A 13,912-nucleotide genomic window follows, 5' to 3' on the forward strand; every position below is an offset into this window, starting at 1 on the left:
CTTAGACTATGAAACTTGGAGTCCTAAAGACAAAATTGGGGACCCCGCCTGCGAAGTGTGTTGGTATCTGAGCAGGTGGCAGTGGCTTGAAACTTTTACAGGTCCCAGTGTTCTCTTTTTCCCTTGTTTAGGCAACACAACCTGATTTTGTACCCAGCCTGGATGTGGAGAACGGTGGAAGCTTTCCAACATCCTGCTGTCCAAGTTCTTTATAAGCCCTCCTGATGTCTTCCCGGACTGTGACCCCAGAGGTCTCCTCAACTCCATCCCTCCGGCAGGGCCCTGCAGACGTGTCTGACGCCTCCTCGGCTTCCCCGTGTCTCCCTGCAGGCAGACCTCAACACCAACATCGAGGACGAGGGCACCTCCTTCTATGGTGTCTCCAGCCAGTATGAGAGTCCTGAGAACATGATAATCACCTGCTCCACAAAAGTCTGCTCTTTCGGCAAGCAGGTGGTGGAGAAAGTAGAGGTAGGAGGCCACCCTGGTGGGAGAGGGCAGATGGCAGGGGCCTGTGCAGTCTCCTTTGCTAGAGCTCCCCTGGGGATAGGCTTGCTTGCCAAGGCCCTGCCAGAGGTGGCTGCTGCAGCTTCCGTCTGCTTTCAGGAAGAGTGCCCTACAGTTATGGGGCATCCCACAAGCTCCTTGGTGCCTGCCCTTTATGCCATCAGTGCCTCACTTCGTCCCCTCCACACTACCACCCTAGCCAGCTCACCAGAGCTGTGGCTCAACCTCCTGGGCTGGCACTGCACCTTCCAAGCACATCCTTGCAGGCGTCCCCGCGTCCTCTCCCACAGCAGAGCCACAGCCCGCAGGGCCTGGGGATTGTCTACCTGGTCCAGCCTTTTGGTTTCATGGTTGAGGCACAGAGAGGGGAAAGCCTTCCGCAGGTCACATAGCCACCAAGGCAGAGGCAGGGCTGCAGCAGGGCTCCAGCATTTTGGTCCTGGCTCTCTTTTTACCCTACAAATGCCCCAAATTGCTCATGTCCCTGCTTTTCTCTTCGTGGGCTGCCTGGAGACTGCACCAGTGGAAGTTACAGAAAACTCAGGCCTGCCTTTTAGGCAGGGGTCTCTGCCTCTCTCTTAAGCTTCTGGCCAGGGATGGGGCAAGGTGGTGGTAGGAACACAAGTTCAGACAAGCCTGGGCTTGAGTCCCAGCCTCTCCATTTATCTCTAAACAAGTGACGAGTGATCCTCGCTGTCTGCTGACGCAGGCTCCTGTAGTGCTCTGATATTCTGGTCCCACCATGTTCTGAGAGCAAGAAGGAGGTGGGACTAAATTAAGGCCTTTCACCCCAAACCCTGCGGCCTCTGCGAGTCTGGGACCCTGTGACCTCTTCATGCATTCAGGCTGGTCTTCATCCCTGTCCTCACCTCTTCCCCCAAATTTGTCTGTATCAATGAAGTCTTGCTCTTCCAGTCTATCGGTTATTGATAACTTACCTCCTGTCACATATACCCAGATGCCAAGCTACTACTAGGGAAGATACATTCCTTCATCCCAGGGCTTCTCAGCCCTGGCTGCACCTTAGAGTCACTCGGGGGCTTTTGAAACGCACCAATACCTGAACCCCACTGATGAAAGTTTCCTCAGTCTCTATGGTGGAATCTGGGCAATAGCCGTTTTGAAAAAGCTCCTTAAGCTGGCTATTTATTTAACTAGCTAATTTTTTCCACCTCCCTCTCCCACCCCATCCCAAGTTATTTATTTTTAATTAAACTTTAATTTTTGAGATGACTGGATCTGCACGCAGTCATGATGCCGCCTACCCTTCCTGAGCTCCCGCACTGGCAACGTCCTGTGTGACTGGAGTACGGTATTGGCAGCCAGGAAATTGACGTGGATACAGTCCGCCAGTCTGGTTCAGATTTCACCAGTTTTACATGCACTTGGGTGTGTGCATGCACACGTGTGTGTGTGTGTGTGTGTGTGTGTGCAGACTTGTGCTTACCACCAGAGTCGGGAACGTGACGGTTCCATCACCACAGGGGCCCCCGTGTGCAGCCAGGGTTGAGAGGCACACTCCCCGCCCCATCTGGTGCTGTTCCTGTGCTCCTTAACCTCCCCTCCTCCGATACCCGGCTTCTGCCTGTCACCGATGGAGTAGGGGGGCCTTGTTTTGTGACCGTCACCCCAAGAGGGAGGCTCTGCTCTCAAGGGCCTTCAGGCTCCTGCCTCGTCTTCCTATTTAACTGGGTCATGGCGCTTCCCTGTGAAGCTGGGCCTGGGCTGGAGGTAAAGGGTTTCTAAGGCCTGCTGTCCCCTGGGTCCTGCAGACAGAGTATGCCCGCTACGAGAATGGTCACTACTCCTACCGCATCCACCGGTCCCCGCTCTGTGAGTACATGATCAACTTCATCCACAAGCTGAAGCACCTGCCCGAGAAGTACATGATGAACAGCGTGCTGGAGAACTTCACCATCCTGCAGGTGCGTGGGCGGCACTGCCGGGGTGGGGCTGGAATCCACAGGGGGACGGCACCCGTGGCGGGCCCTCAGCTGGGGCCTGAGCCCGCGTCCCTTTCTCACCTGCAGGTGGTCACCAACAGAGACACGCAGGAGACCTTGCTGTGCATTGCATATGTCTTTGAGGTGTCAGCCAGTGAGCACGGGGCGCAGCACCACATCTACCGGCTGGTGAAAGAATGAGAGACTTGGGGAGCAGGGAGGGGGGACATGGGAAGGGGACCTGCAGGGGCAGCCCCCTGAAGTGCCAAGAGAGCTGAGAGGAGCAGTCATGGCTCTTCCTACCCAGGAACAAACTGTGCCTGAACCTGCAGTGCCCAACCCCTAATAAACCCAAGATGTTGTATATTTGCAGAGGACCTGGTCTGGCTGTACAAGCCTCGGGAGGGACTGGGGGAGAAGGGGGCAGTCTGGGAGGCAGGCTGGAAGCAGGGCTGAGAATGCACCCCGGGCAGTTCTAAAGCCAGCGCCCCAGCAGACTCAGCCGGGAACATTGCCAGACACTGGAGCCCGAGATGTGACGTTCCCTCTGCTGCCATCACCACTCCTGTATGGCTGCGTCTACACTCCCTGACCACCCCTGCAGCCACTCCTCCAGGACAGCTAGCTCAGAGAGGTCCCCGTCCACCATTTTAGGTGGAAGTGATAGAATTGTTGGAAGGGGACACGGTCAGAGCTCCTTAGATAGTTTTCATCCATCTCCAGTGGACATGGATTCCGTGGCCATCTTCCTTCATGACCATGGTTGGGGACTGGTTCCACGTCAGGGGAGCCCAGACAAGGAGGGCAGCAGGTGAGGCGCTGCAGCCTGGCTGAGGAGTGTGGATGGGGAGGCTGGGCAGGGGCCTCTGAGACCTGCCAGGTCTGGTGTTCTGAGTCTTGACTCAAACTCCTTCTCTGCCCAGACCCCCTCGGAGCCAGCCCCAGGCCGCCTGACTCCCTCCCCAAAGCGGGGGCTTCTGTGCTCCCTGGGGGTGGAGGAGGGATTTCCTGGCTTATTTCTCCTGAGCATGGGCGTGGGCTTTGAGTTTAGGCAGTCCTGGCTTCCATCCTCGTATTCCAAGCTGCCTGACCTTGGACAAATTTCTCAACTTGTCCAAACCTCTGTTCCCTTTCCTCTCTGTACAGTGGGGAGGCAGTAGCACCTACCTTAGAAGACGTTGGCGAGCAGGAGAGGTCACGTCTGCAAGCTGCCGGGTGCAAGCTGCTCTCAGTGATGTTTAGTAACGAGTCATCCCTCCCCTTCCTCAGCGACGCCGGGGGCTGGCTCTTTGCCGCCCTCTAGTGGCTGTTTGGTGTCGTTATCCCTGTTAGGCCCACCGTTCCGGTAGCCTGAGCCAACGGGAGTGAAGGTTCAGCCCACAGGTGTTGACTGTGCGCCCGGCACTCAGGGGGATGACATGGAAATACAGAATGAACCAGACAGCATCTAGGAGGTGTTACGAAGTGGTGGTTAGGAGCCAGGACTCTGGAGTCAGACCAGTTACTGACTAGCTGTGTGACCTTAGGGCAAGTTACTTAATTTCACTGTGCCTCAGTTTCCCCATCTGTAAAATGGGTATAATAATAATTACCTACCTCATGTATGTACAGTGCCTAGCATAGTGCTGAGCACATAAATATGTTCAATAAACATACATTGTTATTAACAATAGGAGCTTGCAGTCTAACTAAGGCGTCAGTGGGGTGGGCTGTTCCTCAAAGCGACTGGCATTCAGATGTGGGAGACATCAGGTTGTGGAGGGTTCAGGGAAGAGGTAGCACTTGAGGGATGGGCAGTATATAGACAAGCAGAAGGGAGGAGAGCTGGCCAGATGTGAACAACCCCGTGTGCCCCTCCTCCAGGGCACAGCACTCGTTGTCTTTGCCAAAGAGAAGTTTTAACCAGACCCCTGTGGGTATCAGGACCTCTGCCAGGCCTCATGCCCAGGTGCATAGCTGCACCGTGTGTGGAGGCCCAGTTCCCATCAAAAGATGGGGCCTAGGGTGTGCCAAGTCCTGAGCGGGCAGCAGGTACCCCCTTGGACACGTGGGAGTTTGTGTTTGTATAAGTTGCCATTGCAGCCCTGCCCTGTCCCCTGTCCCCTGGGGGCCCTTTGGAAAAGGGAAGCTCATGAGGCCTGTCTGTCCAGCTTGGCTGGCAGCACCAGCACTGTGGATCTTTTAGCAAGTGTTTATTTAACTTTTGCTTTGTGCTAGGCTCTGGGAAAGCGTCAGTGAGAGAGGCAGACGAGGTCTTCAGGAAGCTTAGGCTTTATTGAGGAAGAAAGAGAGGAAGCAGACGGACAGGACAGATGCCCGCTGTGGGGGTGCGGAGAAGCTACTGAGCAGGTGTCAAGGCCAAGGCTTGGGGAGGCCTTGGTGGCATTTGATCTGATAACGGAAGGGCAAGAGCCAGCCCTGGGAGGGTGAGGGAATGGTGGGTCCTGGAGGTAGGAAGGTGACAGATGTGCCCCAGGTACAGAGAGAGTGCGCTGTGGGCGGGCTGCATGCTGCCCCCAGGCGACCCAGTCTTTGTCCTCCAGCCCTCCCTGTCTTGGTGAAGGCTGTGGACTCAGTGTGATGGGACGTTCCGGAAGTGTGCTAAGCAAGGGAGTCTTTTTCACTCGATTTTTAGAAAACAACCCTGGAGCTGCCATGGACTGCAGAGAAGCCTGTGTAATTGTGGGCTTCTGAGTCTGTCTTTCCTACTAGATTCAGCTGCTATGGGTGGAAACTGCAGGTTTCCTGGTTCTGTTGGGCTTGGCAGCATCTGATGAATGAGGGAACGTGCACAAGGTAGTGGGGTCCATGTCATTTGGGGTGTGAGGTGAGGGAAGGTCCCTGAGCCTGTCCGCTTTCCTGACATGATTTGGAGTTAGCAGACAGCATTGTCCAGATGGAGATGCGGATGGGGAAACAGACCATCTGTCTCGTGGGGCCTGATGGTGACTAAGCAGTTAATCACCACTGTTTATACAGCAGGATGATCTTCCTAACAAGAGAGAAACTCACAGAAGGAGTTTGGGGCATGTATGTGCATGTGTGTGTGTGTGTGTGTGTGTGTGTGTGTGTGTGGACGTGGCTCTACCCTTTTGGGACTGAGGCCAGTGGGGTGAGGAGCAAGGTGCTGCCATGGCATGGCCTTGCCTGGGCCCCCGTCCCCTGTGTGTGCTTGGTCCAAGCACCTGCTCCCTCCCCTGGCCTGGGGGATTCAGAGGGCAGCGGGCAGGGCCATGGGGGAGCTGGAGGTGGGAGGCAGAGAGGCCGTGGGGGAGGGGGCCCTGCTGTCCAGCGTTGCTCGCCTGGGCCATGCCATTGGCACCGAGGAGGAGTAATGTGCTGGATTTCACCTCAGGGGCAGTTATACCCAGTGGGGACTGTATTTGACCTCTTCTTACATAATCTGTTATATTAGCTTAAGAATGCAAGTGAGAAGCTTTTCCCCAAAGAGTCAGATCTGTGTGGTGGTTCTTAGGAACTGGAACTCAAGCCAGGCCAATCTGGGACTGAAAAATGCCAAGGACTTAGCCGTCTGGATCCTTTGTAACCTCGTTTGTGAAGTGGAGTGAGATGGCTGTGGCCTCGGGTTACATTGGGGAGGAGAGGTGACAGCAGCACCCCGTGGCTCACGGTGAGCACACAGAGGACGCGGTACAGACGTCCCCTGACCCCCTGCTTCCTGCCTCTGACATGCACACGTGTGCACTCACGCTCACTCTGCGAGAGAGGACGAAAGGTCTACGGTAGCATCCCCAGCGCAAGGCCGAGGCCTCGGTCTCTTGGTTTAGCGAGAACTGTCAGCCCCAGGCCTGGCTCTAGACTTCCCCTCACCCTGGTATCAGCAGCGGGGGTGGAAGTGTTCGTAATTGTAAACATAACTTTGTGGCCCATTAGAGGGAGAAGGAGGCCCCAGGGAAAGGTCTAGAAAGGAGGGCAGAGCAAATGGAGGGCTAAACCATTCTAAGTAAGAAACTGTTGGAAATTTGACTTTGGTTTTACTTCCTGAGAAAGGTCAGGGAGAGGTGGTCAAGCACCTTTGCGGAAGGCTGGAGCCCCGGGTGTGCAAATGGCTAAAGGTCTTTTTAAGATCATGGATGTCTAATATTCAACTTCAAGTTTTTTGTATGTTTGCTATGTAAACCCCCTTCATCTCTCCAAATCTTCAGTAAAGTCTGCTACGTACACAAAGGCCTTTGTGCGAGTGATTTCTTTTTATGGAAATGACAGAGTTCCACACCTGTTGATGGAACACAGACAGAGAGGCAGGTTGTGGTCACTGAGGCAGCCGTCAGCAGAACCACGTCAGCGGGAGCTGCCGGATGTTATTCTATATATACGTGTGTGTGTGTGTGTGTGTGTGTGTATACGTATACACACACACACACGCGCGTGCAAGTTGGTTTTCGTCCACGGTTCCTGGCTCCCCGAGGCAGGACTCTAACCTTGCCCTGCCTTTCTGTCTTAGAGCTGGCCATCAAGAAATCTCTGACCTACCTTATCTGATTGTAGGTCATAAGACTCCCATTTTGGGAAGGGTCCTGCCCCATGGCCAGGAGGAAGGAATGCTGCACAGAAAGGCCGAGAAGAATCTGCACAAACAGGCCTTGCTGGGTTTCCCCACCCAGTGTGTTAGTGTTAGATCAGACCCTTTTTGTCCAGTCACATTTCTGCATGGTTGTCCATATTTTAATCATGCCTTATGTAATGAAGCTTCCGAAAAAACCCAAGAGCACAGGGCCTGGAGAGCTTCCGGAAAGCCGAACAGGTGGGGGTTCCTGGAGGGCGCCCAGCCCCCTCCTGCACACCTCAGCCTATGCATCTCTTCATCTGTATCCTTTGTAATATCCTTTATGAGAAACTGGCAAATGTTAGTGTATCCTGAGTTCTTTGAGCTGCTCTGAATTCTCCCATCCAAGGATCAAGTGAATTAATCAAACCCAAGAAGGGGTTGTGGGAACCCCGATTTATAGCCAGGTGGTCAGAAGCACAGGTGAAACAACCTGGGGCTCGTGACTGGCATCTGAAGTGGGAGCAGTCTTGGGGACTGAGCCCTCAGCTTGGGGGATCTGATGCTGTCACCAGGTAGGTAGTATCAAATTTGGATTGGAGGGCGCCCACCAGTGTCTGCTGTTTGTTTTTTCCCACTCAGCTGCCTGCACACCCAGCCCAAGTCCCCTCTCAGTGGAAAGCACTCAGGTGTGCCTTCAAGTGTGGGGTCAGGTTCAAGCCGGTATCACTGTACTATCCAAGAGCAAGCACCTGGGGGCCGTCCGAGTTACATAGATCCCTTTCCATCCCCAAGCAAGGTTCCACGAAGGAGTCCTTCGCTAGGTTCTGTGAGCACTGCTTTTTTAGACGCATAGTGTCAGGTATGTAGACAACACGTGCACATGAAAACCACCGGATTTGAAGAGTGGCCAACAGGAGAGGTTGAGGCAGGGGCCGGCAGGTGTGGTCTCTAGCTCGCATCTTGGAAACTTGATTTTAGCACTTGACTCAGGAGCAAGCAGGCTTACTTAATAGCAGCCGCAGGACTGACTTGCTAACCAGAATCGGAACAGTGTGGTTGATAAGCTCAAGTGCCACCAGGACACGGAGTACTTGTCTCTACCGGCCAGCGCATTCCTCCCCCCGGGGGGACCCTTCCTCCGTGGGAAACCAGACGACTTGTGTATGGTGCCTCGTACATATGTTTACTCAGGGAGTTGGGTGACCTGGAAGGATTGTGTGCCATCAATGTCGAGATCCTGGTGCCCCTGTCTCCCCTACGGGGACCTGAATTCTCCCATCCAAGGATTGGAGGAGTCCTTTTTTCTGGACGTTGGTAAACGATGGCTCCTTTTTTATCACAAGTTCCATCACCTCATGCTGAAAGGTTAGCACGCCGCTGAGTAGGTGCATTCCCCAAATGCTATTGAGCACCTGATACGTATCAGCTGCTGTACGACAGTGATTTTCACCAGGTTAGGGTCCATTCATACCTGGAGCAATTTCTCCCCGTGTCCTGCCCCTGAGCAGGAGGCAGGAGGCCTTGCCTCGATGACAGGGTTGGCCAGTCGTTCTCGGCACCTTCCTCCCTGACTGTGGGCGGGACCCATGTCCTGACACTACTCTCCTCCATTAGGTCTGGGAGCATGGAGGGCAGGTCGGCCCTAGCCTGGGAGTGCTTCCCGGCTTGGGCTTGTGGGTAGCCGTGGGCATCACAGGCAGGCTCACAACGTGGGGTTGTGGAAAGCACGGCAGGGGAAAGAGCCAGAAAAGAGGAGAAAGGATGGGGAAGAACAAAGTTGGGAGTGCCATGATCGCCCCCGAGGGCTCGTCCTTTCAGGCCCCGACGGCAGTGACGAGGGTCCGAGGGGTGGCCAGTGTGGTGCAGCAGTCACTCTGCCACGCAACCAGCATTTATGGAGTACGTGCTAGATGCAAGCACGATGCCAGGGGCTGGGGCTACGCCAGGGCAGAATGCAAAGGTGTTTGCTCTCACAGGGCTTCCGTCGCAGTAGGGGAGACTAACAATAAACAGGCAACAACGAAAGGGAAAGAAACAGGAAAGGAGCAGGAAGTGCTTAGTGCTGTGATGAAATCAAACAGGATGAGTTAGAACAGGGCTCGGCCAAAATCGAGCCCACTGCCTGGTCTTGTATGGCCCAGGAGCTAAGAACAGTTTTTACGTTTTTAAACGGTTGAAAAAAAATCAAAGGATAGTAACATTGGTGACCCGTGGAGTTTTATTGGAACATAGCCACAGTCAACAGAGACCACACAGCTCTCAGCGCCTAAAACGTTTACTCTCTGGCCCTTCACAGAACAAGTTGCTCGCCCCTGTCTGGAGGGTGCGAGGTCAGGCTGCAGGGGTGCAGCGCAGTGGCGTCCTGTCCTGTCCCCGGGGAGCAGCTCCGTTGTTTACTTGAGGATAGCCACGATGGCAGGGAGGCGCTGCTTCTCCCAGCCAGATCCTTTCTCTTGGTTGCTTTTGGTCTTTGTCTTTCATGTCAGAGCCTTTCCTCAGGGTGGTAGTCCTTGGTCACTTAGACTTAAGAGTGGACACGCAAGCTGATGGCAGGCCCTGGCTGTGCGGCGGGTGCCAGAGTCCTGGCTGCTCTCTGTGGTCGTCTGCTTGGGCCTGTGGCGTCTTATTTTAGAAAGTGGGTTTCTTTAGGGTATTTCCTCCTGGCCCAAGCAGATTCATGGAAAGGGCTCCTCCAGTTTCCTGCTGGGTAGAGCTGTCTGGCCACCAGCATTCAGGGAGCCAAGTGGGAGAAAAGTGCCGGGGGCATCTCAACGTTCAGTGTGGAAACTCACCAGTCCCCGTTTGCCACACAGTGCTCTTGCGTTCAACTGTACTTGGTGTCCCTCAGCCCAGAGACACTCTGTTTCCCTATCCCAGGAAGACGACTCCCGGCTGCCGCCTGAGCTGGGGGTGGGGGGCAGGGTAGGGGGCAGCCCCTCAGCTGTATGGAGTTGAGGACAGGATTTGGGGATCCATCTCTTCTTGAACTCAATTTGATCAGTTCTCCTGTCCTTAGCACCATCTTACTTCCATTTCCAGCGATATCTGGCACCACCAGCTCTTGACTTTTGGGGACTTCAGTGGTATACATCATGTTCCTTTCTGGCTTTCTGGGTTAGGATTCAGCTTTCTTGGGTCTGCTGAGTCAGCTCTCATCCCTTTGTTTTCTAGCTTCTGAGTTGTTGCTACGATCTCCTTTCCTACCTTCATGGTCCTTTTCGAGGGCTTCCAAGAGGGAACAAAGTCCACATATGTGTGGACACTGCCATCTTTGTCCTGACTTACTTCTCACCCTGGCTATTGTGTGGAGTTAGGTCATAGGAGAGCAGGTGTGGAAGCAGAGAGACCCAGTCAGGAGGTCCAGGTGAGGTGATGGTGCTCTGGACAAGGGAGAAAATAAAAGAAATGGATGACCTTGAGATGTGTTTTGAAGATAGAGTCACCATGACTTCCGGTTAGTGTGGATGCAGGGAGTGTGGGAAAGTGAGGAGCTGAGACTAACTCCAAAGTTCCTGAGTGCCATTTACTAAAATGGGCAAGACTGGGGGAGGGGCAGGTTCGTGGATAAGGATCAAGAGTTAAGGTTGAGATATGTGTTAGACAATCACAGGGAGATGTCAAGTAGCAGCTGGATATATGATTCGGGAACTACGGGGAGTGGTCAGGACTGGGTGTAGGATTCCCTGGCCCCTGGATTGTATTTAAATTCTTGGGATTAGATGAGATTACTTAGGAGAAGAGTGTGAATGCAGAAGAGGAGGTGTCCCAGGACTGTCCTGAGGCATTCCAACATTTAGAGGTCGAGGTGAGGAGGAGGAAAGCCAGGAGAGTGTAGTTTTCTTTTCAGTAGTAAGGAAAAGAAAGCGTTTCCGGGGAGGTGGTCAAATGCTACTGACAGGGAGATTAAGATGAGGGATGGAGAAAGGACCATTTGTCATAGAGACCCCTTGGTTTCCCATTCGTCCTGACCTCCATTTTTAGGTGGACACATGGTCACTCAGAAGAAGAACCACATTTCCTAGCTTCCCTTGCAGCTAGATGTGGCCGTGTGACTGAGTTTGGCCAGTGGAGATACACAGAAATGCAGTTTTCAGAAGTTTCCTAAAAGGAGGGGTGTGCTCTTCTTCCAGTTGAATGGAGTGTGGTGTGATGGCTGGATCTCCTGCAGCCATGTGGGACCATGATATGACCTTGGGAATGGACGCCCACGGTAAAGCAACAAGATAAAAAGTTCATGGGTCCTCATTACCATGGAGCACTATAACAGCTCTGGACAGATTTACATGAGGGAGAAAAAAACTTCTATCTTGTTTAAGTCACTTGTATTTTGTGTCTTTTGTAATTAGCACCAAAGTTAATTCTAACTGATGCGTCATTGGATCTGGCCACAAATATGGGGCACGGTGGCTGAAGCAGGAACAGCTGTAACCATAGTAACAATAATAATAATATTACCACCTCTGACTCTTTACAGCACTTTTCAATTTACAAAGCACCTTCAAATAGACTGTCTTGCTTGATGTTTACAGCTACACTGTGATACTGTAGACATTCTCTTCATAGATGAGGAAACCAAGGCTCAGAGAAATCAGAGCTCCTGTCACTTGGTTATGAAGTCACACCTCTTCTGGCTCCTCGTTTGTGCCCATGAGTGCTGGTGAAGAGCAGATTATGAACATGTAGGGTTTGCTTGATGTGGGGTGGGATGGTTGGAAGCGGGACCCCAAGGTCCCAGAGACTACTGGAATTAAGAAGAAAGCATTTTCTGGTGCAGCAATCAAAGCCTTGTCACCTTTGGGGTAAAATACCTGTATTTCTACAGGGGTGATGTGGTGGACAGGGGATTGTGGAGAACAAAGGGAAGTAAAAATGAGAGAGTGAACGTGCTCGCCAGCTGGCGTGCTAGCGACCCCATTGTAGCAGTAATAGGGCAGTAACAGATGTTCAGAGCAGGAGTCTGCTGAGCGTCTTGTGACTGTGCACATGTTTTCTTGGTATCAAAGGGAACTGCTCCTCTTTGCAGTCTCCTTCCTCCCAGGCCAAGCCGAGAACTTCTGCAGCCTGGCACGGTTCTCTCACTCTGCTTTTCCTCTGCAGTTACTACTTGGCTGACTTCTTTCCAATTTCTTTCTCTAAATCACCATCGAACCTCATGCTGACACTGTGGCTGGTGTGTATGCCAAGTATTCTGAGATCATTGGGGATATACGGATTTCTGATTTTAAGCTATTTAAGGGTTTGTGCCTTCTTAACAATAAGCAAAGGTGAGATTACTTTTAGTAACTTGCTGCAGGTTACACAGTCAGGACACGGAAGCTGGGATTTGAAGCTGGCCTTGGGACTTCTGAGACCACATGCTGTCTCCTCAGCTTCAGCTCTAGAGCCCCCGCGAAATACCACTCAATTCATCCCACCCATGGTCCCCTTTAATCTTGCTGGACCCACCCTCACTCCACCCCTGGAGGCACATTAAAGCAAGCCTCAGATGCCTGCTCCGGGGAAGGCCTTGGGCCCCTCCCCGGTCATAATTGGTACACTTGCTCTTTCTCTTCATCTCCCGAGGTCCTGGATTCCTGGCTGTGGTCCCCGGCTTTGATATTCGCTTCTGTTCTCTCTGGTTTGGCAACTCATTACATTCCCCTTGTGGCTTTTTGGGCCTTTGTTTTTTTTTTTTTTTTTTTTTTTTAAAAAAAATGACCGGTAAGGGGATCTTAACCCTTGACTTGGTGTTGTCAGCACCACGCTCAGCCAGTGAGCTAACCGGCCATCCCTATATGGGATCCGAACCTGGGGCCCTGGTGTTATCACCACCGCACTCTCCCGAGTGAGCTACGGGCCGGCCCGGGCCTCCGGTTTTTTTATGTTAGCCCTCTGCTCTGTCTCTCCTCTGATTTTGTGTCCTCCCATGGCCTTGGGTCAGGAGCCCTCTCTCTCTGGTCTGGGCTCTGCAGAACCCCACAGCTGGGCCAGAGATGGAAAGGCATTGAGGTGGCATTATGGCAAGGGGCACGGGAAGACCCAGATCCTGCCCTTGGCCACAGTTACCCCTCCTGGCAGAGAGACACATGCACAAAAGGGGCCAAGCAAGGGTCTTATCACTACCTTTATCAGCTGGGACCTGGATGCCACTGTAGAATTCTAGGGGTTGGCTTGAATGCCCAGAGCCAAAACAGGTTTCATCCATCCATAAACACTAGTGAGCACCTAGGTTGTGTCTGGTGGTGCTCTAGCGACGGGGGATGCAGCGGTGAATAAAATCAAAGGCCCTGCCCTCGGGAGCTTACACCCTAGTGGGGGGAATCATAGAAAAAATAAGTAAAATCATGTCAGACTTCCTGTGCTGTTTATCCCCTCACAGCTGTACCCAAACTTGTGCTGGATCTGCTCTCTGTGATGAGGCACGGCCACACACACTAGACGAGCGGAGGGAGCAGAAGATAGAGAGCAAGGGAGGGCGGTTGCCCTAACACCTCCCTAATGAGGGTCCAGCTGTTGTATAAGACAAGGGAGAAAGACAGAGACAGAGAGATGGCTGATCTGGCTGAGGGAGCAACTCCAGCCCCTGTTAGCTGGGACGGTGGAAAACAGCCACATGCATGGACGCCCATATGTGACAAGCACACAGTTCAGGGGCTTCAGAGTGTGGCTCCCGGACAGTGCATCATAGGGAGCTCACTGGAAATGCAGACCCTGTCCCACCCCTCCCCAGTCCTGCAGAATCACAATCTGCAGGTGATTCCCGTGCATGTTGAAGTCTGAGAAGCAACGGGGCTAGACTTTTTGACCAGAACAGAGAAAAGCTCGCCACTGAGGCTGAGATCAATCCATAATAATTCCTTCATCTTGTAAGTAAAGTAGGGAGTGTGTGTGTGTGTGGGGGGGGGCGTAAAGAGGGCTTTCTTCCCTGGGAAAGACAGACACGTGAGCAGCATATTCATCATTGATCGTAAAA

General features: G+C 53.0%; 1 protein-coding gene across 1 annotated transcript; it reads left to right on the forward strand.

Annotated features, from left to right (window-relative positions):
• Window positions 1–243: 243 nt before the first annotated feature.
• Window positions 244–2,825, forward strand: TEAD4 (TEA domain family member 4; the record flags this gene model as incomplete). The annotated part of the gene is made up of 3 exons (XM_008573053.1): window positions 244–471; window positions 2,280–2,432; window positions 2,538–2,825. Coding segments are annotated over 3 exons (495 nt in total), but the record flags the coding sequence as incomplete, so codon positions are not given.
• Between the last annotated feature and the right edge of the window lie 11,087 nt (window positions 2,826–13,912).

This window comes from Galeopterus variegatus, unplaced genomic scaffold (assembly GCF_000696425.1).
Source record: "Galeopterus variegatus unplaced genomic scaffold, G_variegatus-3.0.2 Scaffold869, whole genome shotgun sequence".
Taxonomy (NCBI): Eukaryota; Metazoa; Chordata; class Mammalia; order Dermoptera; family Cynocephalidae; genus Galeopterus; species Galeopterus variegatus.